The sequence below is a fragment of the Lemur catta genome, chromosome 23, assembly GCF_020740605.2.
Source record: "Lemur catta isolate mLemCat1 chromosome 23, mLemCat1.pri, whole genome shotgun sequence".
Lineage (NCBI taxonomy): Eukaryota > Metazoa > Chordata > Mammalia > Primates > Lemuridae > Lemur > Lemur catta.
The window spans coordinates 13,411,141-13,439,119 of NC_059150.1; the positions used below are offsets into that span (position 1 = coordinate 13,411,141).

At 35.8% G+C, this 27,979-nt stretch overlaps 1 protein-coding gene across 1 annotated transcript in view; it reads right to left on the bottom strand.

Annotated features, from left to right (window-relative positions):
- The window catches only part of USH2A (usherin), a 605,447-nt gene that overhangs the window by 315,819 nt on the left and 261,649 nt on the right, over positions 1-27,979 (bottom strand). The window contains exons 30-31 of the mRNA XM_045536030.1: positions 27,237-27,350; positions 25,104-25,265 (exon numbers count right to left, since the gene is read on the bottom strand). Coding sequence (XP_045391986.1) covers positions 25,104-25,265; positions 27,237-27,350 — 276 coding nt within the window. The remainder of the gene's footprint in view (positions 1-25,103; positions 25,266-27,236; positions 27,351-27,979) is intronic.

The window sequence follows — 27,979 nt, forward strand, 5'->3', positions numbered from 1 at the left end:
AGTTCACAAAGAAAATAATTTGTTAGGCCATCTTTCTGGTTTGGAAAATCTCATTCCTGTGTTGCCACTATAATAGGAATCAAGAATTTTCTTTTGATTCTAAAATCTGAAAACTATAAAACCAATAGTCAATAGAAAACCAGTCCGATTAAATAGCTTTTTGACTTCCGGGTCATTTTTAATGCCTGGACCGTCCACCCCGAGTTGGATTATTCTCAATGGATTTCTATATGAAGATGAAGTATTACTAGTGTCCTTTGACTAATGAGTCATGAAAAAACAGAGGAGCATAGAACCTAATTTGAAACATGGTAGAGAAAGTTGCACGGGTGGCTTGATTGGAAAGTTCTTGGTAAAATGGGAAGAGATGGCGAGGAAAAAGGAAAAGAAAATTGGAGAAGAAAAGAGGAAGCATCAAGGGGAAAGGAGTAGCTATGTGAAACAGGAGTGACAAAATGGGAATTAAAAAATAATGATAATAAAAAGAAATGAAAAGAGGATTACAGAGAAGAGCTAAGGTGTTCTTTGAGAGCGAAGCCATAAACAAAGCCACCAATTTCAAATTTAAAGCAAAGAAGGATATAATGACGACTGTCTCCTGTCTTAACTGCAACTGATTTGGTGATATGTCTCTACAGATGTGATGAGGCCCTTCCAGGGCAAGGTAATGGATCAATGGATTCACACAGTTGCAGGTATATACACAAATCTGAGTTGGGTAAATGGAGGGTGGGAGAACCCTGAAAACGTAAGGCCACTGTTTGTCAGAGCCCCTTAGCAACATCATCTTGTCTTCCATTTGCTTCATTGCATCATTTGCATAAGATCAAACACAGGGAGTTGTGGACAGGGAAAAACAGATCACTCTAATATGCATTAGAAATGGATCCACAGGCATTATCCTCAGACGTGTTACAAGGAAATGCATCCCAGCGCGTGGAAACCTCACTGATTACTGTCAAGCAAACTATAATTTACACTACTGGCCATGAATTATATGCTATTTTACGATTGATTTCACGCTGTTGTTCGAAGAATTTCATTGATCTCAATTTACAAAATGAACCAATAATTAGGCAATGATTTTCTTTTAACTCCTGGTGTAAACTGAGGAATTTGTATCTTCTTCTTTGTTTCTCCCATTAGAAAATTAAAAGGCAGTTTCTTTGCTTCTTTATGACCTAATGAGTGCTGTCTGGTTCTTTCGCTGAAAATTTCCTAATATTTCATAAATGAAAAGTACCGCTTTTCCTGATTTTCCTTACTACTTTTTTTTGCATCCTTCCTACAAATTATTACTTAAATGTTTAAAATTTTTGAAACAATATAGGTAGCCACTGGCTGCATCTTCTTCCGCCATTTGGTATTCCAACTTGAGAACCACTGCTGGGTTACAGTTCAGCGAGAACACATCTTAGGCAGTAGACCTAAGAGGTGGTGTGTTTTCCACCGATGCCTGCAAAGTGATGAGCTATGCCAGAATGCACGTGTAATGTCAGGTTGCATTCATCTCTGCCACTGTGTAGCCCTTGCTCTACAATTGCTTGCTCAGCCTTTTGATTCCAGAAAAATCAGATTCTGACCTTATAATTAATAAAAACAGAGGCTTTATTTAATCTGAACATCCTTGCTTTTTTGTTCCTCCTAGAAGCCTTTTCTTTGCCTAGGTGAGTAATTAACCATCAACAAGATGCACTCCGGTGCTTTCAAACCAATTTGCAGAGCTAGAATCACTTTGCTACGATAAGGACTCATATATAAAACTACAACCAAACTACATTACTAAACTCAACAGATTATTCTATTTGTGTTTATAATGTTTTACACCTTATCAGAGAAACTCATATCCCACCCTGTCATCAAAACCCCATTCAATATTTATATTACTCACAACACATCTCCTGATTCTCCTCAACATGTGCATGCTTTCTACTGTCCTGAGTTGCCCTTTGAATAAATTTCCCTTGCAAGCCTCCTTACACCAGTCATCAGTATACATGGTGTTGGAAGCTCTTTGAGAACAAGGATGCATCTTCTCATAGACATCCCTTTGTGACTCCTAATACTTGGGACACTGCTGATGGTTGAACCATAAAAGCTCTGCAAATATGAAAACCAGCGATAAGGAAAGAAGGATCTGGTCCTTCCGTCATGATTGCAGTAGGTGGCATGTGGTGGGGGAGCCCAGCCTGCTGGGCGTTGTCAGTCACTAGTTTTTGGGGGGGAAAAGAATGATTACTGTCAGTTGTGATAATGAAGGATGATGCTCCTTCATTTCCCTCTTTTCTTCTTTGGCTGGTTGGAACAAAAGGCTTCCATGAAAAACTCCTTAGGCTGACAGCATTCTTAGCCAGCTGTCTTCCAGTCTGGCTTCCTGCATATTTCTAACACCCTATTTGCAATAAATTATAGTACAGTAAGCCCAAGGTTGTTTTCTTGGTTACTTTTATAATAGAAACCTAGAGCAATCCCCTCCCCCCTTCTTTTCTCTCTTTCTCTTTCTTTCTGTCTCCCTTTCTGCATCTCTTTTCTTCTCTCTCATCTCCCTCCCCCTCCACAGATACACCATCACTGATACCCACCCACTGCCCTACTCTCCTTGGACAAGCAGAGGTACAGAATTACGGAACCAGTAGCCAATTTTCAATTTTGATCAATGCTTTCAACTCACAAACCAAAGGGGAGAGGATGGAGGTAGCATTCCAGAATTATTATCTGAGCAAACTTACTCACATAATTGGGCTAAATCTTTCTTGCAAAACTGAAGGTTTTTCTTTCAGATTTAGGTAGATATTTGCTGCTATCACATTCTTTAACAGAGAGTTAATATTTTACAAAGAAACACTCATGTGACAAATTGTTCAACAACAGAAGTTAATAATAAGACATAATAAGAATAACACGTGTCTGGCTACCTATGGCAGGAAAAGAGCAAATTTATGAATCAGTTTCCCCATAAAATGTAACAGTGAAGGTAAGATGTTGTTACTTCAGTAATAATAATGGCTGTAACATTGACTACCACCTACTATGTGCTAGACACCTTAAGTACACTCTCAGCTTAGAAAGTATTATCTGATAATGGTTTTCAGGGGAGACTCATAATCAATGCTTAAACATTAATTTAGTACTTATTTCAGCATAATCCTATAATGGGCACTATATGACATATGAAAGAAATGAGTCTCTGCCCTCAAAAGCCCAGATATCTTTTTTGGGTGGCAAGATGTACACTTTTTTTTTTTTTTTTGGTGACCTTTCACGCCACCCTTAAGATGCAAATCAAATGTCGTCTCCTATAAGAAGTCTCTTCAAATTCTTCCAGTTGGAATTATTTTCTTTTTCCTTCGATAGCATCAGTTTGACTACTATTCTAACACTTAATATAGATGTACTGTATTAGTAGGTACATTCTTCATTATTTCTTAAACATAAACTCTTAGAAGTGGAATTTCACAGTCAAAGGGGGATCGTATTTGGGGTCCTGACAAGGGAATGGATGGTGCACTCAAATGGAATTATTGGAGAGAAACATGGAAGGGACTATTTACAGGATTTGGGGCAGGGTTGAGGGGAACATTCAAGAATGATAACACACTGGGTGACACAAAACAGACTGAGCCATTGCTGCCTGAGGCTGAGATCCGCATCAAGCTGGGAGAGAGCTGCACCGTGGGCAGGAGGATCACACCACTGCCCATCTGAAGCCTTGTGGGTGGGCACAGCACTGGGAGAACAAGCACTCTGACCTCACTCCCTCTTGTGTGCTGCTCCCTTTACTGTGGCTCACATTGGTAGAACCCAAAGAGTACCCAGAGGCAAAGGCTCATGACCAGGCAGAGAAGAGTAGAGACTACATTTACAGGAGAAATGGAGAACATCTAGAACAAAAATGGGCCATGTTTTGACGTAAATTTCCAATTTTCATTCACACCAGCATTATGTGAAAGAGCTCTTTTCCCAATCTTCTAATCAATACCTACAACTCTAATTTCAAAAAATATTGACAAATTTGATAAATGTTAAGTACCATCTTATTATTATATTTCTGTGACTACATCTATATATTTTTTTCCTTTGTGAAGTACTTATTTATCTAATTGGCCCATATCTAATGGAGTGTTTCTTTTTCTAATTGTTAATAACTCAATATTCTTTGGATACAGCACCTAGCACAGTGCCTATGACTTAGCAGGCCATCAATAAATATTTATTAAATAAGCATTCTATAAAACATTTTGTCCTAGTTTGTCACTTGTTTCATCACTTCAGTAATGGTTTTGTTTCGCTAATATAAACAATTTAAATATTTACACAACCAAAATGACAATATTTTCCTAGAATTTTATCTGGACCATAAAGGACTTCAAAAAGGAGATAGCATTTAAATAGAAAGTTGTTTAGGTTTTAAAGCAGTGGATACAGAGGGAGAAGACATCCTGGATGGGAAGAGCTGGCAAAATAGCCGAGGCATAGGACATGTGATTGATAGAAGTAAAAGAAGTTGAGGGGAAGAGGATGGGTATATTCTCACCTAGTAGTTGTGGTGTGCACTGTCTGGGGGATGGACAGGCTTGAAGCTCTGACTCGGGCAGGGCAAAGGAAATATATGTAACCTAAACATTTGTACCCCCGTAATATTCGGAAAAAAAAGAAGGAAGTAACACTAGAAACACAGTGGCCAGTTTAGAAGACCATTGGATGCCAGACTGACAACTTTGTACTGATGAATGCAATGGATGCTAATAATGAGGTGGGGATTTAGGAAACCTGCGTTTAGTGTTGGCTCTGCCATTAGCTGTTTGCATGAACTTGGAAAAAATACTTGCTCTCATTGGATCTTAGTTTCTTCATCTGCATAAGAGAAGTCTGTGTTAGATGCTTTCTAAGGTTAAACTTTCTACTGTAAGTTTATTTTTCTAAAAAAAAAATACTTTGGGAATCAAAATATTGTAATAAAAATTTTCACTTCTTGGGTATTTGCTCTAATAGTTACAGAGACTGGGAGAGTATCACCTGTTTAATTCATCATAAAATGCCCTTGCGATTTAATTTGGAATGATATGTTGAGCAAGTTGTTCCTGTTATCTGTGGATATAAGAAGAAGGTGCATACAATGAGCACAGTGGATTCCCACAACTTAAATTGTAATGTTAGGCTGTAAATAAATATCCTATTAAAACTATGCTGGATACCTACTTGCTAAAATACAATGCATCATATGCAACAGCTGCATTTTAAAAAACTTGGTAAAGTCTTCTTTTTCCTCTCTCACCATGTGATCTACACACACCAGCTCCTCTTCTCCTTTCCCCATGGTGGAAGTAGCCTGAAGCTGTCATCAGCAGCAGATCCTGGTGCCATGCTTCTTGTGCAGCCTGCAGAACTGTGAGCCAAATAAACCTCTTTTCTTTAGAAATTACCCAGCCTCAGGTATTCCTTTATAGCAACACTAAATGGACTAAGGCAGGTGCCCAGTCTACCAAAAGCATACTTGCATGAGAAGTGGAGAGCAGCATTGTTGGCACTGGAGGGATGGGGCAGTTGTGGAAGGAGGGAACGAATCTGGCTGTACTATTGATGGAGATGTATCTGGGTATTGCGGGACAACTTGTGAAATGACCCAGCAGAAACCCATTTGTGTCGATGAGCTTTGGAAAACATTTTGAAGAATGCAGCTTGAGAGAGGAAGGAACCAGGCACGATACCCTGATTCTCAGAAAAGAGAGATCATTCTAAGAAGAGCCTTGCACTTGCTTATTCAGATTTCTGTTTAGAGTAAGAACAAAAAAAGACCTATTTTGTTAAACTCTTTAAGATACTGAAATGCACTCAGTATTCCTTTAGGACTGTACTCAGAAAGAGTAACGCAAGGAATAAAGCCATTCCTCTACAACCACTTTTAATAAAGTCTCAATTAACACAGCTTTGGTTCCAGGAGGACACAGAACATCAGCAATACACACACAAAGGCAGAGGGGTGTAGCATTGACTAGGACAGCCCTACCTGGTAGAGTAGTCCAGGAGTAGTGAGGTAGCCCCTGGTAGGAAACTACTCCACCTGGCGTAGCAACAGGAGAGACTCAGGTGCCCAGTGGAGCAGCAATGGAAGAGTAGCAATGTTCCCAATACCTACAGATGATGGTGTTTATCCAGAGCGAGACCATGGAGATGCCCAGTGGAGTAACTATGGCAGTTGGCCAACTGGTGTCAGGCTTGATCCTAAGTGCAAGTGAGAAAACCCATATGGACTCCCCAGAAATGCATGAGTATCAGTTCACTGGAGGCAGAGATCAACTACAGCAGGTGAGGGCAATGAGCCAGTGAAATATGAGTATTAGAACTAATGAGACTTATTTGTATATTCAGATTAATGGGATCTAGGAAATTTTGAGATAAATCTATCTATACCTATATCTATCTATCCATCTGCCATCTATCTACCTATGTACACTTCAGGGTCTAATCAATGAGTGCTCACTACATTAAAGCTTGTGCTTTGGGACTCTGTATGTTTCTTAGATGGACAGTGCCTTTAAAGTATGAATTTAGAAAAGGGAAGTAAAAATCAGTAGAGTTTATAAGTGATAAAAGAAGAAAAGAGAATTGAGTCTCTTTTCTCTTTTTATATAACCCCCAAACGACCTTTTCTCTTTTTCTTCTTAGAAACTCTTCAGAAAAAACAAAAAAACCAAACTAAACCAAAACCAAAATAGAGTAAGGTCATTGACCTTGAGGAGAGAAAAATAACAAAACCTCATTTGGGTAATAAAACAATAATACACACACATACACACAAACCATATTTTACAAAAGTAGACAAAAGACAATATATCTAAATCTAGGACTCCTTTGGCTCAACACATCTAAAGCATACATTAACATTACACTTAGATGTAATTCATTTAAAACATTACCTGACATACACACATCTTATGTATTTGTTTGTTAAAACATAATGTCAATAAAAGTAATTATGCCCTTATTTGTACGGTGATTTGCATTTTCCTAGCTTTTTCAGGAAACTAATTTTTAAATTTTGGGGGTGTTTTATGTATGCACAGAGTAAAAAATTCAACTGGTACGGTCAAAAGAGTACAAAATGGAAAGCAAAAGCCTCCTCACATTCCCAACTCATAGTCATTAAAATTTTAAACACTACAATAAGACACTCTGATACAAACTGAGATTGTTATGATGGATTTGACTGATAGAGGTGGTACTAGCCATATCTGAGTTTGATTAATATCCATATAATCAATTTCTTTTCTTTTTCCTTTGATACAGTTGCTATGGTGGAAAGCTAAAAACCATTACAAAAGCAGGCAGACAAACATTAAATACTATTAGATGGCATTATGGTTTAGGGAAACAAAATAATTCATCCATGTAACAAAAAATCCACTTGTACCCCCTAAATCCACTGAAATAAAAAAATAAATAAACGTTTAAGAGAAAAAAAGAGAAGATAAAGAATCAGCAAAGACCTGGGTGCCAGTTTAGAGTCGTTTGTGTAAACATGAGTGAATCACTGAAGTTTTAGGCCTCGGTTTCCTCACTGGTTAAAATGAAAAAAAAAAAAAAAAAAGAAAAGAAAAGGAATAGTATATAATTTGTCACCTCTATACCTATAATAACTGTTGTGAGGTTAATATAAGACGAATAGACATAAAAGCATTTTATAAAGGAGAATGCATTATACAAGTTTCGATAACAAGTTTAAAACATTACCAAAAACAGCAGAGGCTGATACTTTTTATTTAGATGTCACTGTCATGAATTAATGCTCATAAATATTAGAAATAATATACTTTTTAGATGTTTGTCATGTAATTATGGAAAGTTCTGGCTAAGTTTTTCCAGCTAAATCCAAAATGTATAGTTCATTTCTTGTCAAGGAAACATGTATTCCACTTAATATACATATTCAGAAATAGCCTTTTTGTTATTTATTTATTCATTCCACAAATATTTACTGGGCAACTACTATGTGCATCTACAATATGTTTTATGTGCTGAGATATAGCAAATAGCAAGATGTGTACAAGATATTTTTAGACAGCACTTTTGAATTACATACTGCTCTAGGTTATGTTTTCCAAACTTCAGAGATGCCATGTTTTCGCTGGCATAGATATTTATTATATACCAATGATTCTAAGTCACTTTATATTGCTTCAGTACATTACAATATAAAATGGTAGATTATTTGAGAAGAATATTTTTTCAAAATTACAAATTATAGTGTATCTCCTATTATGGAAACTGAACTACTTATAAGATGAATTAATTTAGGGAAGAACTGAAGTTTCACTGATTAATAGCAAATTACAATGAGGACAATAACATCAAAATACTTAGAGACACAAAATTCAAGATAATACTAGCATTAATATTTTGTTTTTAGCCCCCCCCCCAATTTTTCAGGCTCTTTTCAAATCAAATTATAGAGTAAATCACATATAAAAATAAATTATGAGAGTATTGATAAAATATAAATCCAGATGTTTACTTATGCTTCTATTCCCATCAAACAAAGAGAGAAAATAAATTAATATGTACCAATTTAGTTTGCCTTAGAGCAAACATCTTTCTGTCTCTAAATTTATATTTGGTATATAGCCTCACTATCACTGAAATTATGATGAACTTTTCTTAGACCTTTCATGGTAGTAGTTTTGTAAGATTTTTATTTTCTGAATTACTCTCTTTTATTCTCCTTAAATGCTATGATCAATGTTTGGTTAAAGTTAGTATTTATGAGCTAATTTTATTTACAACGCATCTTTTACAGTCATATATTTACTTACAGAGTGGAAGACAGTTGTCATTAAAGCAACCTAATATAAAAATATGAAAGCCGAACTTTGATTTTTATAAAATGATTTTTCAGAGGAAGTTTCCAATAGATTCTATATTTGAGAAATGTCTTCTCAAAGTGTATTGGAATTCAGTTTACACTAAAGGTATGTGCCTTTATGGAAACCACTTATTTGATTTACATGTTAAAAACCAAGTTTAACTTTATAGCAATGATTCAGCTGAGGAGAAATCTCTTATAATTATCTATATATTCTTTTCAACACCCAGAGTTTGAACCTAATAGAATTTATGACCTGTATCCTCTTGATTTTTGCATAATAGAGCTACACAAGTGGCAGAGAGTGACTTTCTAATCTCCCCACATGAAATAGATAGCCAAATATTTGCATATTTGGTAGTCTTTTCCTAGGAGTTGCTGGTCTTGTACACACTCCCACAACAGAGAGGGGAGAAAATAGGGCAATGGCAAAATAGCCTTTAAAAGTTGGGATATATGAGACAAAGTTCCCTAAACTCCTATTGGATTTTTTTTTTTTTTGACTCGAATTCTTCTCCTCGTGTGGGTTTGAAGAGAGTGAGAAGTATAATAAACATGGAAATGGAATTTTCAGGCAAACAAGCAGGGTGCCTTTGTTTTGATCTTGCTCAAGTCATTGGAATTCCCCACTCATAATAAAACAAGCATTTATTTTTAAAATATGCACCAATCTTGGGGTTGTTATTACATGAAATTTATTCCCATAACTACTTTCAATATTTCAAATAGTTGATCTATTTTTTACTTTAATCAAAATGTGTCATGTTTGTAGCTATGGGATAGCATCTCTCAAGAGTTTTGCACAAATTGTGTGCTTATGAGCTGTGCAATAGTCTGTGTTGCCATGCAATATAGAGAAATAGGAAGCAAACATTTACTCAGTGTATGTCAAGCATTGGCACACCAGACACTTCTTTGATATTAATAGACTTAGATCAGTCTCAGATAAATTACTCTGTCTCTGAATGTCCCTACTAGTCTGGCATTCTGGCAAATTCTCCACATGATATCTAGTTTTCACATGAATTGAAAAAATAGATTCTTTCCTTCATTCTGAAAACAATATTTATTGTTCTTCTACTATATAGATATACAGTTCCATGCCTTCAGGACCAAAGACGAAAGATATAGTCCTTCCCCTCAAGGCACTCACGGTCTAATGAGAAAGACAACTAAGTCAATCTGTTAATAATTCTAGTAGAGTCTGCTAAATGATATGGGAGCGGGATACACAGGAAAATCGTAAACTGCATATGCCCATATGCACCAGGTCAGTCCTTAATCAAACACTATTACATTGTCCCAGCCTCCTTATAATATTCAGTAAAGATGAATGAATGAATAAGTGAATTAATGAAAGAATCACATCAGCATTCCTGAAAATATTGTTCTGATATCCTATAGGCTTTATTCCCCCAAAAGCTCATGTATATAAATGTCTGCCTAATTTTCACTCCCTCACTGATCAATTGTATATAGTCATTGCAAAGTATACCTACTGTTATGAGCCAAATTGTGTCCCTCCAAAATTCATAAATTGAAGCCCTAATCTCCAGGACTTCAGAATGTAACCGTATTTGGAGATAGGGCCTTTAAAGAGGTAATTAACTTAAAATAAGGCCATTAGGATGGGCCTTAATCCAATCTGACAGATAGCCTTATAAGAAGAAAATTTGGACACGCAAGGACACCAGAGATATGTATGTAGGAAGGAAAGACCAAGTGACAACACCAACAGAAGGCAGACACCTGCAAGCCAAGGAGGGGAGCCTCAGAAGAAAGCAAACCTGCAGACACCTTGCTCTTAGAGTTCTAGCATCTAGAACTATGAGATAATAAACTTCTGTTATTTAAGCCAGCCAGCTGGCGGTATTTTGTCATGGAAGCCCTAGCTGACTAATACACATACCATTTCTGTGAGTGGATTGAAAGGATATATTATTCATTCATATATTATTCATTCATGTCCATACTTAGTTGAAACAGAAATGATATGGGGTCATGCAACAGTAGAGACATAAAAATTCCAGTTTACATTGTATCACTTTTCTTTCCTGACTTGGAAGAAATGGCCCCTTTCCTGTCAATGCCACACTCTGTAGATCTATATTTTCTACATTTATCTCTTCAATTTACGCGTGCACAATGTTAGACAGTTCTTATTTAAAATAAGTAGACTTGCTTTAAATTTTAAAAACTGAAGCTAACATTTGAATAAGAGACAATTTAATTGACATGTTATCTTTAAAAATACATTGATAATGTAATGAAGATATCAATGTTGTATTAATATTTTGAAATTACTGAATATTATTCATAATTTAATGGAATTTCTCATTATTCTTTTACTTTAAACATCTAGTAGAGATATGTGATTTGGGAGTCAGAACATTATCGGAGTACCAAAATTCTAGTCCTTGCTGTGCCATTAGCTAGCTTTATGATTCTGGAAAATTCAATGAAGTTTTCAGAATCTCTTATTTCCTCATCTACAAAATGGGAATAATTTTTTTTAACCTTTATACATCAATGAGTAATTTAAAGATTCACAGGAGCTATTATATGTGAAAATATTTTGAAAATACAAATTATTAAGAAAAACATCAAGAATATCTATTCTTGGGGATGAGGAAAAATCTAAGTTTTCTATTTAAGGAAGACACTATCATGAGAAATATTTCTAGATTTCACTACAAGGGTAGGCAAAAAAATGTCTTAATTTAAAAACCACCAATTTTTAAAAAATGTAAGTGACAAAAAAAAAAAAGAATTGCAATATAGTTTCCATGCAAACAGTAAGCATCCTCAATGCCTGTTAAAAATATTTACAAAATAGGAAGAAGAGTACATCATTTTATATAATACACAAAAACATTTAGGGAATTAATTTTAAGGAATTAGAAATGCACATACACAAAGTGTTACATAAAAGAATTTTGAGATTGCAGTGTTGTTTACAATAGAGAAAAATTAGAAAGAAATATTTTAACAATTTGTCTAAATATATTATGAAATATTTAAAACACAGTGCAGCCTTTTAAAGCATGATTTAGAAAATAATTTGGTAATTTGGTGATATTCTCACTATATTATAAAGTGATAAAACATTGTAAAACAGTCTGATCCCAATTATATTTGTCTATCTGTGCAGGGATGACAAAAAAATGAGAAGATTATAAATGCACAAGCTGAAATCTAATTAGTGATTGTGTCTGGTAGGTGAAACTGTGGGCAATTTTTATTTTTTCTCTACATTTTTCCAAGTTTTCTTCAACATTTATGATTCACCATTTTGTAGTTACTTTTATTTTTAAATTGTACTTCATTTTTAATAGATAATGCATTAATAGATATGCCTGGTACAATAAATACCTAAAAAGTACGAAAGACATGACAATTAAATCTCCCATTACCTTGTTTCCCAATTACCCAGCTCCCATCTAGGAGCTCAGGAATTATGAAATTCATATGCATACCTCCAGAGGTAGTCTACATATACACAACCAAGTATACAAATGGTAGCAGAGTACAGAATATATTTTTCTGCACAAGTGCTTTACAATATACTTTGAAGAGGTTCCCCTATCAATAAAAATCTGTTCATTCTGTTAAGTGCCCACATAATCTTTCAGTACATATTAGTTATTACCCATAACTTGTTTAACTAGTCCTCTATTGATGTTCATTAGTTTTAAAAATTATATTATATTATGCTATGTTTTATGTATATATATATGGGTATGGCCAGAAAAATCAATAACTTCGGAAAATTCTCAAGCACAATGAAATGTAAAAGTCTACAAAATGTTTGGGATACTATTGATTACTATACTTTGGTTATTTTTATTAGTGTTATACAGCCACAAGGTTTAAACTAGGCAATTGACACAAAAGATAAGACCATGTATGACCAAGGATTTATAGGTTCCATGAAGTTTACCACTGTTTCTTCAGCAACTCTTTGTGCCTGGAGAATAGCAGGTGATATCTTGTAATATACGCATTGAATATGCAGGAATGAATTGAGATAGGGCCCCTAAGCTATTTAGACTTTAGCTATAAAACCATTACCAGCAGTATAATGCCTTATGTAGTATTAGGAGGGCTCTGGGATGCTGTCCTAAAGCTGACGGTAAAAAACAAAGGACATGAATGTCCTCCTTTTACTACAAAAAAATTAGAGGAACATTCTAAAAACTGATTTATTATTTTGGAAAGGAAGCCATGCATGGACAGATTTGAGGTTTTCAAAAACTGGAGAAAATAAACCAGCAAAATAGAGATTCAATTTTAAGAAAATTGATAAAATTTCAGGGAAATTCTCAAAAGAAAAAACACAGGTAGACAGCATAGTTTGATTTTCAGGGATACATATTCATAGACTGCATTCACTCACACACACACACAAAGATATATACATATATTTATAAATACAAGGTTGAGCTTTATTGGCAGTAAGATTCTAATAGTTGTAAATTTAACAAATGGGCCAAGTTTCAGAATTGTAAGAATCAACATTTGGCATGGCTGTATCTTTCTTTCTTCTCTTAGTTTCCTCATGGGCTGTACCTGTCTTTCTGCTTGTCTTCTGGTAGCCAGACCCTGCCTCTCTGGCATGGAAGTTGGGCACATGATCCAAGATGGACCAATCAGAATACTTCCTCAATATTTTTCAATCTGGACTGTCAGGGCAGTTTCCCAGCCGTTAGGCTATGTATTCAGAGTTGCTGATCATGTTCCCCAGTCCATGGTGAAAGCCCATGTGTTACAACAGAGAATGGATTCCATTATAGAAAGAAGCAAAAATGAAATAGTTGGATTTCTATCATTTTCAATGGAAAGAGTCAGGACTTGGAACTAACAAATACATTTACTTTGCAAAAATAAGAATAGACAATAATCACTGCTTTTGAGGCATTCAAATGTTTGCCATGGATACAATCAAATACGTTATAAAATATATTTCCAATTTAAGACAGCTAAAACTGTCTGAATTGAAAAAAAAAATGTTTTCAGTTTCATCAGTGAGTCATTACTCGAGTAAAGGAAGTAACCTAAGCTTTCCTAGGCATTAATTTTTTGTATCTACACTACAGAGATACTATTTTGAAGAGAATTTATAAAAGTATCAAGGGAATTTTATCCTTTAGGGAATCAAAGGATTTATATAGACTTTCTAAAGACAGTGGAAAATGTTGATACAAGACATGAGGAAAGAGTACTTTGAATTTAATCTCTGCCTCTTTTTTTTTTTTTGTATGTCCAATACAACTGAATTGCCCTAATATCCCTGATATCTCTGTACTGAGTATTCCTGTATATCATTTATAGTTTTAGAGGTTTTAATCCCTTTCTGCCTTCAGTTTTAGAGTAAGGGCAGCCTAGTAATCTGAGAATGCAGGGGCTGTTCACAGTAGTATTCTCCTATAGGTTGCTGAATTTCCTAAATCGGATAGAAAGACAAAGACTCTAAAGCTTATCCAGATGTGGTTTTACAATGATGTCACTAGCCTTTACTCCATAATTGAGACCCCTGGAAATATACAGTGTTAGGCTTAGTATCTACAACAAGGTTAATGGAAATCTGCACCAAGGGTAAATACTTTAGCAGATTGTGTCATCAGGAAATATTTAAACACTATTTAAAAGGATTTAGAATAAGCAGATTTTATTTTACACTGACTAATGCACAGAAATATAATACAATAGAGCTGTTAACAAATAAACATAATGCTCTTCTCTCATCTCCTCCTCATCCTTTTGCCATCTGTATTGTTAAGTCCAATTAGCTTTTTGCATTTAAAATTCTAACCTACTTGTCCTTTTGCCTTATTGAATGGTGATGCCAGCTATACAGGCTCAGCCTTGACTATTTGGGAGTAATGCTATGTTTCAGCTATTTGTTTCCTAAAACACTCTTCAGTTCATGTTATTTCATGACTCAATATCCTTTTGTGGTTCTCCATTGCCTCAGAACAAAGTTCAAATGTGTCAACACACCTTAGCACCTATGATAATTAGACTCCTACCTTGCTTCTCACTACTGGCCTCTTACCTGGGATGCCCAGTCATATCAAACTGTGTCCTATTTAATTTTTATGAAAGTCACAATTCATAGCCCTGTGCCCATTGATTATTCTGCCATCATCCTTAGACTGGCCTGTTTCTCAGTTCTGAAACTCTACTCTAAAGCCCACAAAAATTCACTTCCTCTGTGATACTTTATTTCCAAATTATATTGAACACCTCTTTTTTTTTTTATTCTCACACCTGTTGCAGAATTTAACACAGACAGGACAACATTCTATTTAGTTTTATATGTTTCTACCTAAGCAATTGAACTGGGAATGATTTGAGAGAGAATAATAACTTCTTCGTAATACACGTAACATCTAACTTCCAATGTACATAATACATGCTCAACAAATATTTCCTGAATTCAATTGAATAGGTAGTTTAGAGTTGTGCTCTTTTTTTTTTTTTGCAGGTGATTTTGTGCATAAAGAGTCTATATTATGATATAACAATAATTTTATTTCTATAACTAAAAGCATGTAGTTGTTGATCATTTACTATCTTTGCAAAGGAGTTGCAAGCACTATGCTCATTATTTTCACATGCAATATTACATTTAATTCTCATACCAAATCCCTGAAGTAGGCAGTGTTATTGCCATTCTACCAAGAAACCAAGGCTCAGCAAGGTAAGAGCCCACAGCAAGTAAGAGCCATGCTTGAGTAATTCTGCCTCAGAACCCTGTGGTAGGAAGAATTCTAAGAATCACTCCCAGTGACTATCACCCTTATACAATTGCTCCCCTTTGAGGGCGGGTGGAACCTGTAAATTTGATGAGCTATCACACCATGATTATCTTGCCTTCTGTATGGAAAAAGGAGATGGTCCTGGTGGGTCCAGTCTGATTATGAGTCTTTAAAAGCAGAGAGTTTTCTCCAGCTGGAGATAGAAGTCATCAGACAGATTCGAAGCAGGAGGGAGACCTGATACCATAGAGTTTCTCCATCACTGAGATCAAGGAGACCATGTGAAGGGACTTGAGAGTGGCCTCTAGAAGCTGACAGCAGCTCCTGGCGACAGCCAACAAGGAAACGGGGGGCTTCACCCTTACCACCACAAGGAACTGAATTCTGAGTCTAGAAGTGATTTCTTTCCCAGAGCCTCCAGATGAAAGCCCAAGCTGTCCAAACCCTTAACTGTGGCTTTGTAAGACCCTAATTAGGAACCCAGCTAAGTCCACCGCATCTTCTGACTTACAGTGCTGTGAACTAGCACATGGGTATTTTTTAAGCTGATGACTCCATCTCCTTTACCAAACTCTTTATGGGATTAGTGCTGTTAAGTGAACAAGAAATAAATTTCTATTGCAATTCTGCTGGTAGAAATTATTCTGTGTGTGTGTGCCTATTTGCATCATCTAGGGTTACCCTAGCAAATATAGAGAAGGCTTTATAAGATCTGAAAAGGAAGACAGTGATATAGCCATGTAAAGAACTGAGGAAAGTGAGTGCCAGTCAGAGTTTGGGTCTTTTAGGATCAGTGAGTATGAAAGGAAGGTAGAAAAGTAATAATCTGGAATGATGTAAGGTAGAAAACAGCAGAGGAGGCAAACCCTGGCCCTTTAATGTCTTATTTACATGTGACATCAAATAAAGGTTCTCATCCACTTAAAATGGCTGACAAATCACTCTCTTCAGGAGAGAATCAGTTTTCATTTATTTTGAGAAGGTATAAGAAAAATAAAGTGTCTGCAAACAAAAGCTCCATGAGGGCAGGGCCTTGGCGTCTTTTGTTCTCCACTGGAGCCTCAATGCTTAGAAAAGTGTTGTGTATCTACATAGCAGATACCCAGTACTAGCAATAGGCAATGGATGAATGAAGGATTCCAGACAGAATCGATTCTCTCTGTAAAGAATTTTTATTCCTGTCAGGGGTTATTACAATATATCCATGTTTAAACTTGTTTTTAATAGATGCCTTATCTTCTCCAACATTTTTTAGGTATTTGAGGGAAGTCTTAGAACCGCATCAATCACAACATCACATACACAGCTACACAGAGTTTTGGGGTGGATTGTGTTCCCTCAAAATTCACAAGTAAATTCATTGTAAATACTCAGGCTCATGGATCAGAACACAGACATGTTAACAGGATTTCTTTAGGTAATATTATTTTTGTGTAAGTGGAATTATTTCAGTGCACTGCATTGTGATATTCAGATACGCAAAATTAAAGAAAATATCTAGGTTAAAGTCCTTTTTGCTAAGAAAAAATCTTGTAAGCCATCAGTGTGAACGAATATAATTTAGCTCAAATTTGTAGAGTGTTGATAAGGTTCCTTATAATGCTTGGCTAGAAGTACCTAACCTTTAAATGTGTTTTTATTGTGCCATAAGCAATACAGCTTCTTCAATAAATTTCTTATTGTAAGACTTAAGTGTTTGGAAGGTTTAAGATGAGCATTTCTGTTTTACTTTTTATATATGGTTCTTTTTGACCTTGGCAAATAAGACCCCCAAAAAGTTTTAGCTCTTTTAGTTGGTTAAAGATAAAAATACTCTTACAGACATTGGCCTAGGCAAAGAATTTACAAAGAAGACCCCAAAGCAATCACAGCAACAACAAAAATAAACACATGGGACCTGATTAAATTAAAAAGCTTCTACACAGCCAAGGATACAATTATTACAGTGAATAGACAAACTACAGAATGGGAGAAAATATTTGTATGCTATATATCTGATAAAGGGCTGATAACCAGAATCTATAAAGAGCTCAAGCAAATCAACAAGAAAAAATCAAACAACCCCATTAAAAAGTGGGCAAAAGACATGAACAGAAACTTTTTAAAAGAAGACAGACTAATGGCCAACAAACATATGAAAAAATGCTCAACATCTCTAATCGTCAGGGAAATGCAAATCAAAACCACAATGAGATATCACTTAACTCCAGTGAGAATGGATTTTGTCAAAAAGTCCCAAAACAACCAATGCTGGCATGGATGTGAAGAGATAGGAACACTCATACACTTTTGGTGGAACTGCAAACTAGTGCAACTTCTATGGAAAGTAGTGTGGACATACCTCAAAGAACTAAAAGTAGAACTACCATTTGATCCAACAATCCCACAACTGGGTATTTACCCAAAGATAAAAAAGATGTTCTATAAAAAAGACACCTGCACTCAAATGTTTATAGCAGCACAATTCACAATTGCAAAGAAGTGGAAACAACCCCAGTGCCCATCAATATATGAGTGGATTAATAAAATGTGGTGTATACATATATCATAAAAAATGGTGAACTATTACCTCTTGTATTAACGTGGACAGAACTGGAGACCATTCTTCTAAGCGAAGTATCACAAGAATGGAAAAACAAACACCACGTGTACTCACCATTAAATTGGAACTAATCAATCAACACTTATGTGCACATATGGAAAAAACATTCATTGGAAATCCAGCAAGTGGGAGGGGGGAGGAGGGGATGGGTAAATTCACACCTAACGGGTACAATGTACATTATCTGGGTGATGGACACATTTGTAACTTTAAATCAAATGGTATAAAAGCAATTTATGTAACCAAAATGTTTATACCCCTGTAATATTCTGAAATAAATATATATGTCAAAAAAAGAAAAAATAAAGATGTAAATACTTTCTGGCTATATGATTTTACCAGAAATTCATCTGCTTTTTTCTTTCCTTCCTGCTACCTTTTTCCTCCTCCCTCCCTTCCACTCTCTATTTGTCTCTTTCTATTTCTGTCTCTCACACACACATGCACACTTCTTACACTGCTATTATTCATATCTTACCATTTCATACTTAATGATAGAAACCCAGGTCCTGTGGTTCTAGATATCAGCCACTCTTATTTAACAAAAGACTACTATAGATTTATTAGATGATGTACTTGAAAATATGTGTTATGATTTAGGGTCAGATATTTGTTATTTTCTTAGTGTCTCTGTTGGCCTCTTTTCCTTTGGAGTTCTAATCATTATCAATAGCAATGGCTTAGGTTGGCTTAACCAAAAGCAATTCATGCAGTCTCCTTAGCAGGTAGCACAACTCACATAAAGCTCCTTGCCATGTTTGTTATATACTTCTCCCTATTACTACCACCTTACTATTCTTATTTCTAAAAACTTTGTGGGCTTTTCTGAAACATCTCACAAACTTCTTCAAAATTGCCAGTTTCTGGTAGGGTGCTCATTTAAAATGAGAATAATCTGGTTGGCTACAGTTTGGATAGTCATCATCAATCAGATGCTATGTAGCCTGAACTTTGAAACAATCCCAGTATGTTGAACAGTTTCACAAAGGGTTTCTTTTTTCTACCTATTTATGAACATGCTGTATACATACATCTTAGGTGGTCCACAATAGCTCTGCTAGTGATATCAATATAGGTCCTTCAATCTTTCAGTAAGGTTTTTAATTTTTTAATCATAAGCTTTGAAGCACAGTTGTTTTTACCTCAAAATTCTTAAAAATCTGTTATGGGACAGAAATAAGAGATTAATGGAGATCTTGCAAAAAAAGATAAATGGCACCACCAGAACACCACAAAACTGGGGGAAAAATTAATTGAACCTATACTTTTGATAAATATTTATTTTTTGCAGAAGAAAAATGCATACTAGTTTAAGCTGTCATTACACTAACCTACATCCTATTTTTCATATTATTAGTAATACATAATGTGGTAGTTTATATTCAAAAATAAAACTAGAATGTATATACCTCATGTATTTATCCAGAAATACGCCAAGGTTACTATGGTTACGAAAAATCCATTACCTTTGAATACAGAATGAAAAAGTTTGACTTAAAGTGTGTGCTATTTATTATAGCAAACATCAACAGCCTTCGGGAGGTTCTCTAACTGGATTCATTTTTCAGTGTCAGAACTGACCCACCATACTACTAGCTTATGGCCTATGCAAGGCAAAAAATTTGAACTGTATGCATTTTTAAATATATTTTGTACTAACTCAAGGTGCAGCAATGCCTTTGACTTTCAATGCTTCATATTTAAGAGAAAGAAGAAAAAAAATTCAAACCACCTAGATGCTAAGTGGCTTCCGAATTGAAATGCATTTACTTTACCTACATCCACCATGGCAGCAAGATCCATTTGCAAGGCATAACGGAAGAATGTTGGTTCTATATGGAAACTTAAAACTGAAACTACAAATAAATGGAGTAAGAGTGAGAAAAAAATAATGTTCACATTTTGAATATTTAAGAGGGGATATTAAGCCAAGTTATTAAGGAAGTTTTTGATCATATATAGAAGGAAAAGAATTTTAAATAGTGAAAGTGATTGTAAGCAGGAAAAACAGGGTAGTTTTTGAAGAAGTTTCAAAGTTATTTCTTGCACCTAGTAAATTCTGTTCATCAAGATTGTGATCAGATGAATCAAAGTAAAATATAAATGGTTAATAAGCACACACAAAAGTATTCAGTATAATTAGTGGTTTAAAATGCAAATAAAAATATTTTCTGCTTGTAAAATTATCAAAGATTTAAGATATAACATCCACTGCTGATAATTTCCTAGAAATAATGTGCAATGTGTATCAAATATTCTGTAAAAGTTCACTACTTTTGACTTAGCTAGGAATCTAGCAAATAAAGCTTTATGTGTAACAATATCTGTAACAAGATATTTAAAATAGAGATAAATTAGAAACTATTGTTCATATGATTAAATGCATTAATGAATAGCCACTAGATAGAATATCATGGTATTAAAAATATTTCAAAATATTTTAGAAAAATGTTCAATAATGTGGGGATATAGTCCTAATATAATAAAGGAATAGACAAGGACTCAAAATAATACAGAGCTCAAAGCTCAATTTTCTTAAGATGAATGAAGTACTAGAAGGAATTACATCAAATATTAAGAGTTTCTCTCTGTTTGGTGGGATTATCAGGTATTAGATACCAATATATTCTATATTATTTCAACAAGCATATATACTTTCATAATTAAAAATATTATCAATTGTTTTCCTAATCTTGCAGACTGCATCTTCTTTTTCTCAGTCTCTCTGTGAAGAGATATTTCAGCTTTGTATAGATCCACTTTAGTGGCTCTAAACTGACACTATTATTGACAGCATCAGCCCTCATGAATAGAAGTTCCACCCACAAACCACTCAGTATGGAAAAGATATTACGTTACAAATAACCTGACACAAAGACAAGCAATGAGTACCAACAGCATTGTAGATCCGTACCTAACACGGCATAGACTTAAAAGTGCCTGTAATCACGGAAGCCCATCTCAATGGCTAGAGCCGTTTCCAATTAGCCTCCTCCCTGGCTGACTTCAGACAGACAGATTCCGTTTCCCATTTTTCTGTGAGTCTTAATGGGCAGGTAAACTTTGAAGACATAAATGACTTAAATGTACTGCATATCACAGCTGTAAAAATCTTAGAATGGAAAGGGATCTTTCGGGCCATTTTATTTAACTCTCATGCACAATTTCAGAATCTCTGGCAAAGTAGGCATTCAGCCTATGCTAATAGAAAAGGCACTAACTTTAGGGTGCTGTTATGGACAGAATTGTGGCCCCCCCCAAATTTACATGTTGAAACCTTAAGCCCCAATGGGACTGTATTTGGAAATAGGACCTTTTAAGAGGTAATTAAGATCAAATGAGGTCATAAGGATGGGGACTTAATCCAGTAGGACTGGTGTCCTTATAGGAAGGGGAAGAAACAAACCAAGGATAGGCTCACACAGACAAAAGGCCAGGTGAGCACACAGTGAGAAGGCTGCCATCTGCCATCTGCCAAGGAGAGAGCCCTCAGGAGAGACCAAACTGGCCAACACCTTGATCTTGGACTTGGAGCCTCCAGACTGTGAGAAATAAGTTCCTATTGTTTAAGGCACCCAGTCTGTGATATTTTGTCATGGAAGCCCCAGCAGACTAATATAGGTACTCCGGGGTTTGTAATCAGGCTCCTGTCTCACTTTCAGAGTTGTAGTCAGGAAAAAATAAAATATGTTCAATGAGTGGAATATATAGAGATTAAAAGTGTGGGCTCTGGGGCCAGACATTTGAATTGGTTCTTCCAATTTCTGACTAGAATTTCTCGGCCTGTCTAGGCCCCAGTTTTGTTAGCTATACATTTAGAACAATCGTGTTCGTTTTTGAACCCCACCTTGACTTTCTCAGCTTAGTTCTCTTCTTTACTGACCAACACTGTGGTCCCAACATGCTTCATATCTTAAGCTATTTGGGGACAAGAGCAACAAAGAATATAGTTGCTTGTGAGAAGCCATGAAGGCTACAGGGAAAAAGGCTTTGGGTAGTATCAGAGATATATTCCTTAAATATTACATAAAAGTTGAAAACTACTAACATTTTACTACTGTAGCTAGAGAAGATGGTTGTAGGTACTTTAAAAATATTACACTTTTTTTCTTTATATTATCTTTGGGGCATCTATTGTACTAATCTACTATGCCACCATTTTTCACAATCTTTCATTGCATAGCCTATAGTCACATGGTTCTGTTGATGATTCAATCAAATGAAATACAGAATTTGATATCATTTTTTAGGTCGGATTAGAAATCAATAGAAATTCTTGTCTCCTCTCCTTCCCACACTGTTCTTTTTCTGGCTATGCATAGTGTCACCTCATGGCATTTTGCAATTTTGAAAATATTCAAGGCCCACCGTTTGAGAACTGCCACCAGCTGCACCACTTCCCTATGGACCAATTCAGCATTTGTTTCTTCATGTGGAAGAAATTTTAGTTTCTCTTCTTCTAGTCACTGCCTTCTTAAATTTTTCCCTCCTGTATTCCTTTTTCTCCTATCCTGCTCCCATCTTCCATCAGGTGCCCTTTGCTATCTTCTTCCTTGGTTCCCAGCAGTCATCTGACTTCATGCACTCACTCTTCCAACACTGTTCCATACCCACTCTGTGAGAGGTCCCAGAGATCCGGTAATAAACAAGACAGGTAAGGTCATGTCCTTATGATGCTATGGTTTAGTAGGGCAAACCAATAAGCGAACAAGCAGTCTTATGCAAGGCAACGCAAACAGAAAAGGCGGGGCATAATATAGTTATCCAGTGAGCACACAGGGCATACCTAAGCCATATTTGGGGAGTCAGAGAAGGCTTCTCAGCGGAAATGTTTATTCTTAGCCTAAAAGGTAAAATATCCCATTACATTCGATGTTGTATCTTAGTCCTACAGAAGGCCTTTGTGTATTAACTATTAATACATGTATAAAGTTAATTCCATGATGTGTTTTAATTTTTTCCGAAATATATGTGGTCTATAAATTTTAGTTAAGATGATGCCATCAGATATTGTTAGCGTGAGATTAATCTATTTTTTAGTTTACAATATGAACTCTGTGTCCCACAAAAAATAATAATTATAACTTTTCTTTACTAAGTGCTAATAACATGTTATGTATTTTATATATGTGTATATATATAATTCTTCAAAATACTAATTATCCTCATTTTCCAAATTCAGAAACTAAGTCTCAGAGAAGTTAGGTAACTTGATTTTAAGGCCACACTCTCTTCGGCATAGCCAAAATGCTTAGGTTGGTACCAGTCTGCCACTCACAAGCTGTGCGACCTTGAGTAAGTTACTTAATCTTTCTGTGCCTCAGTTTCCTCACTTGTAAAACGCGGGCAATAGTAATATAGATATAATACTTTATAGGATAAATATTACAGAATTCTATCCAATCATGGTGAATAGAATAAAAATAATAATTCTTGCCCTTTTAAAATTCTCAGACTATGGAGAAGACAAAAAAAAAATGTAAACCTGAGAAAGCAACTGTATGAATATATATCCCTGTCCACAGATGGCTTGGACCAGCGTCTGTGTCCCCATGAAGCTGTGAGTGTCAAGAGAAGAGGCACAGTGTCTGGCTGAGTCCCTGTTATAACCTCAGTACTTGGCATTAATGTGAATGAGTGAATACATAAATAATTAATCGTACCACTGACTCTAACTTGTTGTGACCTTTCATGAAGAACTTAATATCTTTAGGCCTCCATTTTTTCATCAATCAATATCTGATTAACAATATTTCACGAGAGTCAAATATAGTATATAAAAATGATATAAAATATATAACCCCTAAACGTACTACACAAATATAAACAGAACAGATATCAGACAACATACACAATGTAAGCGCCTTGTGTTTAGAAAATTTTTAACAATTGACTTATTTAAGTGTTGTTATACTATGTTATATGATCTATGCATATATATATATTAATACTATGTTTCTGCTCAAATGGTCTAAAATTCAGACCTCACTGAGTCACACTTCTGAGTCTTAAGATTATTCCATATTCATGAGGATTTTAAAGTAGTTAATCCATGTGCGGGTGAAATTTGTTTGAAATGACGTCATTGATTCAGCCTGGGACTGTGAGCCTGACTGGTGACCACACTGGGTCCTGGCTTCAAGCCTGTGGTCTGTGGGAGGCAGAGCAGTCCGTCATGGGCTGAGCTCTTTGTGCCGGTACATTTCCAAGGCCCCCTCTGCACCTGAGCAAAGGTGTATTGGTGGCAGGATTTAGGGAAGGAGGGGTGGGACCTGCAGAGGAGAACATGCAGTAGCACAGCCCTGGGTGGTGGCAGGGGACAGGGGAGGTAACATGAGCATTTTTCCACTTTTTTCAGCTTTGACTTAATCATAAATCTATAATAATTATAAAGATCATGGAATTGCAGTGGTTAACAAGAGACAAAAATAAGTAACCCAATTTCAAAAACCACATTTTCAGATAACTATAGACTATATTTATGTGATACATGCTTGTGTGTGTGTGTGTGTATGTGTGTGTGTGTGTGTGTATACAGTCATCTCTCAGTTACCAGTGGGGAATTGGTTCTAGGACTCCCTGTGGATACCAAATCCATGGATGTGAAAGTTCCCGATTTGCATATAACTTATGCATATCCTCCTGTACACTTTAAATCATTTCTAGATTACTTACAATACCTAATACAACGTAAATGCTATGGACATAGTTGTTACACTATTCGTTATTTTTTAACTATTATAGTTTTTTTTTTTCAGATATCTGTTACCTGTGGTTTGTTGAATCCACAGACACAGAACCCATGGATAGTCAACTATATTTATACACACATATTCTAACAGAGACTATAAATATGAACCAATAACTACAGAAGTCTTACCTGTGACTGTGTAGCTCTCTCCATTGCCCGAATAGATTAGCCTCCCATCCATGTATAAAGAGTACTGAGTTATAACACCATTTGTTTTTTTGGGTGGATTCCAGGAAAGTAACAAAGAATTGGGAAAGGATTTGGCTACTGGTGGCTGAACCTCTTGTGGGGCTGCAGAAAAAAGATTTATAGAGTCTAATTTTAGTTTACTTTTCTAATTCAAACTTTTCAGACTCAAACCAATAAATCATGAAATAAACCTGAAATCCCATGCATGGAAATGTTCCTGATTCGTGGGCAGCTTGTCAGTAATTGCTGTAGGAACAGTGCTGAATAACTGTCCTGAATTTATGAGAATTTGTATCAGAGATGGATGGGGAGTACTTACACTAGTTCACTTGACTGATGTTTGTGTTACTTTATCAAAAGTATGATTCACCCATAATCTCTAGGTGGGGCTGTACCTATAAAAGCAAATTAAGCAGACAGACTCCCCTGGCCTCAAGGAGCTTATGATCTAAGATGGGTAACACTGGTGAGAGTGGTTCATAATAAATATCTTTACAAACCTATACGTAACTAGAGAAATAGCCAGAAAGAGCAGAAACAATTTAATTAACTATATATATAAACTATATTGTGTGTAATTTTAAGAAAAGGTCTGCTCATTTTATACAGTGGTCAATGGATTGGAATTATAAGAACTAGGAGTTTTTAAAAATTGACCCTGATTTGGTAAATTAGGAATGACTTTGTGGGAAAGTTAGAAGTTTGGGAATTTTTTTTGTAATAATAAAAATGGAATATGAACTGAACAGGTAGGGATTCCTCTGGGGCAGAGCTGTGAAATAGGTATGAGGGGTACCAGGAAAAATCTGGGCAGAGGATGTAATGGATCTAGAGAAAATAATGAGAGCCACCCGGCAGTGTGTCCTACACTAAGCTGGCAGAAGTACTTGTAATAGCAGATGATAATCATGTACCCCAGCACGTGCAATGGTGCATTAAGAAAAACAGCACTATTATTGGTAGACCGGATGGAGGAAATATTGAGAAAATGCTGAAGATGGGTCACTGATAGTACAGTCTAGGTGAGGGGAGTCTGGTTAGTTCAGGTGCAAAGTACAGAGAATAAAGGGTCACAAGAAGGATTTTACAAAATCCTTTATCCTGCCATGGCTTCGTTGTATAGGCCCACGTCTTCCCTTCCCTGACATATTTTCCGTGCAAATGGTGCTTGCTAAAGGATTTACAAGAGAAAGAGGAGGAAGAGGAGGGAATGAGGGGGATGGACAGACACTGGGAAAGAGACAAAGAAAAAGATGGGCTGATTCATTTTCAGTAAAGATCAAGCTTTTAAATCCCCTAAGGAACTTTACAACGAGACAGCATAAGAAATACCCAATTCCTGTCATCAAGGAGAGAGAAATACGAAGTAACAATGCTTCAAATGTTTTGAGAGCTGTTATTTCTTGAAGTGATGCGTTCTGATGCTTGAGCAAAGCTTTCACTTTGGAGTGCTAAAATATTTTCCCTTTCTCACTGCCTTCTTAACATATGCTTTCTGAGACATTAATTTATGCCAGCAGTTTGTAAGTCCCAAGTACAACAAAAGTGAGGCTTAAGTCGGGAGGAACTAAGCAGTGATTAATAATGCCTCAATTGGCATTTGGAGGTTCCATCATACTGAAATAATTGTTGCCTGTGCTGGTGTTTAGCAGTTAAAAAAGACCATGGAAATCAACCGTTTGATTCTCAATTTCATACTGTGCCATACAATCAATTCTTTTTAGTCAGACTGTCTCTAGATTTACTTCTGAGCCATAGTAAAATGAGGAAGCTTTCATTAATCTTTCAGATGCTTCATATTAATGACAAGGCTCTTGCATGAACAATGTAACAGCAATTAAAAAGCCCATTAATCTGCATTACAGCTATTAAAGATGCATGTCATTAAAGGGTATGGAGTTTGATTCATTTTCGCACCCCCCCAAAAAATGGAGCAATTATGGCCTGGCAATGCACTTTGTCATCAAATTAGGTTGGGGTTTTCCAGCAAATGGCCTTGCAGCATTTAGCTCTTCTCCTATTTTATTATTCATGACTGAAATGTGGAAGTCAAGACCTTTGAAATTACTTTACCTTCTTGTGGAGTAGAGATGTTCAATGCATGTGAGCTCTCAGTACAGCCAGCCAAAGTGCAAGCAGTTAGGGTTACTGCATAGTTTTTGAAGGGTAGCAAGCCTGTCAATATGCCTATAATAAAAGGGGGGACAAAAGAGGTTTGCATGTTTACCATAAGCATCTATAAAGAGCATTGTCTGTGTGTGTGTGAGAGACAGAGAGAGAGAGAGAGAGAGACACAGAGATAGACAGATAGCAATCAAAAACATATGCCTCTTTATTTTCCTGCCTTCTGCTGATTACAGAATGGGGTGACTCATGAGAAAAAATTGGGAGACCAACTTATTGTTAAAACAGCTCTCAAACAGTATCTGATGTTTCCCCCCATTAAAAATGGGGAGTTCCACAGGCACTTTGTGAAGCAGAGTTTATCCAATAGTTAAGATGCATGTTGTCTCATTCCAGGATCCTAGACCTCCTGCAGAAATAAAACTATTTAATTTTCTCTAACCTAGCATTTTTCAACTGTGTTTAACTAAGGAATTCTTTTTATGTGGCACCTATTAACACTGTTTAAAAAATGCTACTCCTAAGAGTGACTTCATTATTTTAAGGGTAGGACACACATACACAGACTACTTGTTTATGTTGTAGCTAACAAATATGCAAATTAACATAGTTGAACAATTAGCAAATTAGATAATTATGCTTTTGTACTTCTACTTGCAAAATTATTAGTTTATTTAATTAAGACACCTGTC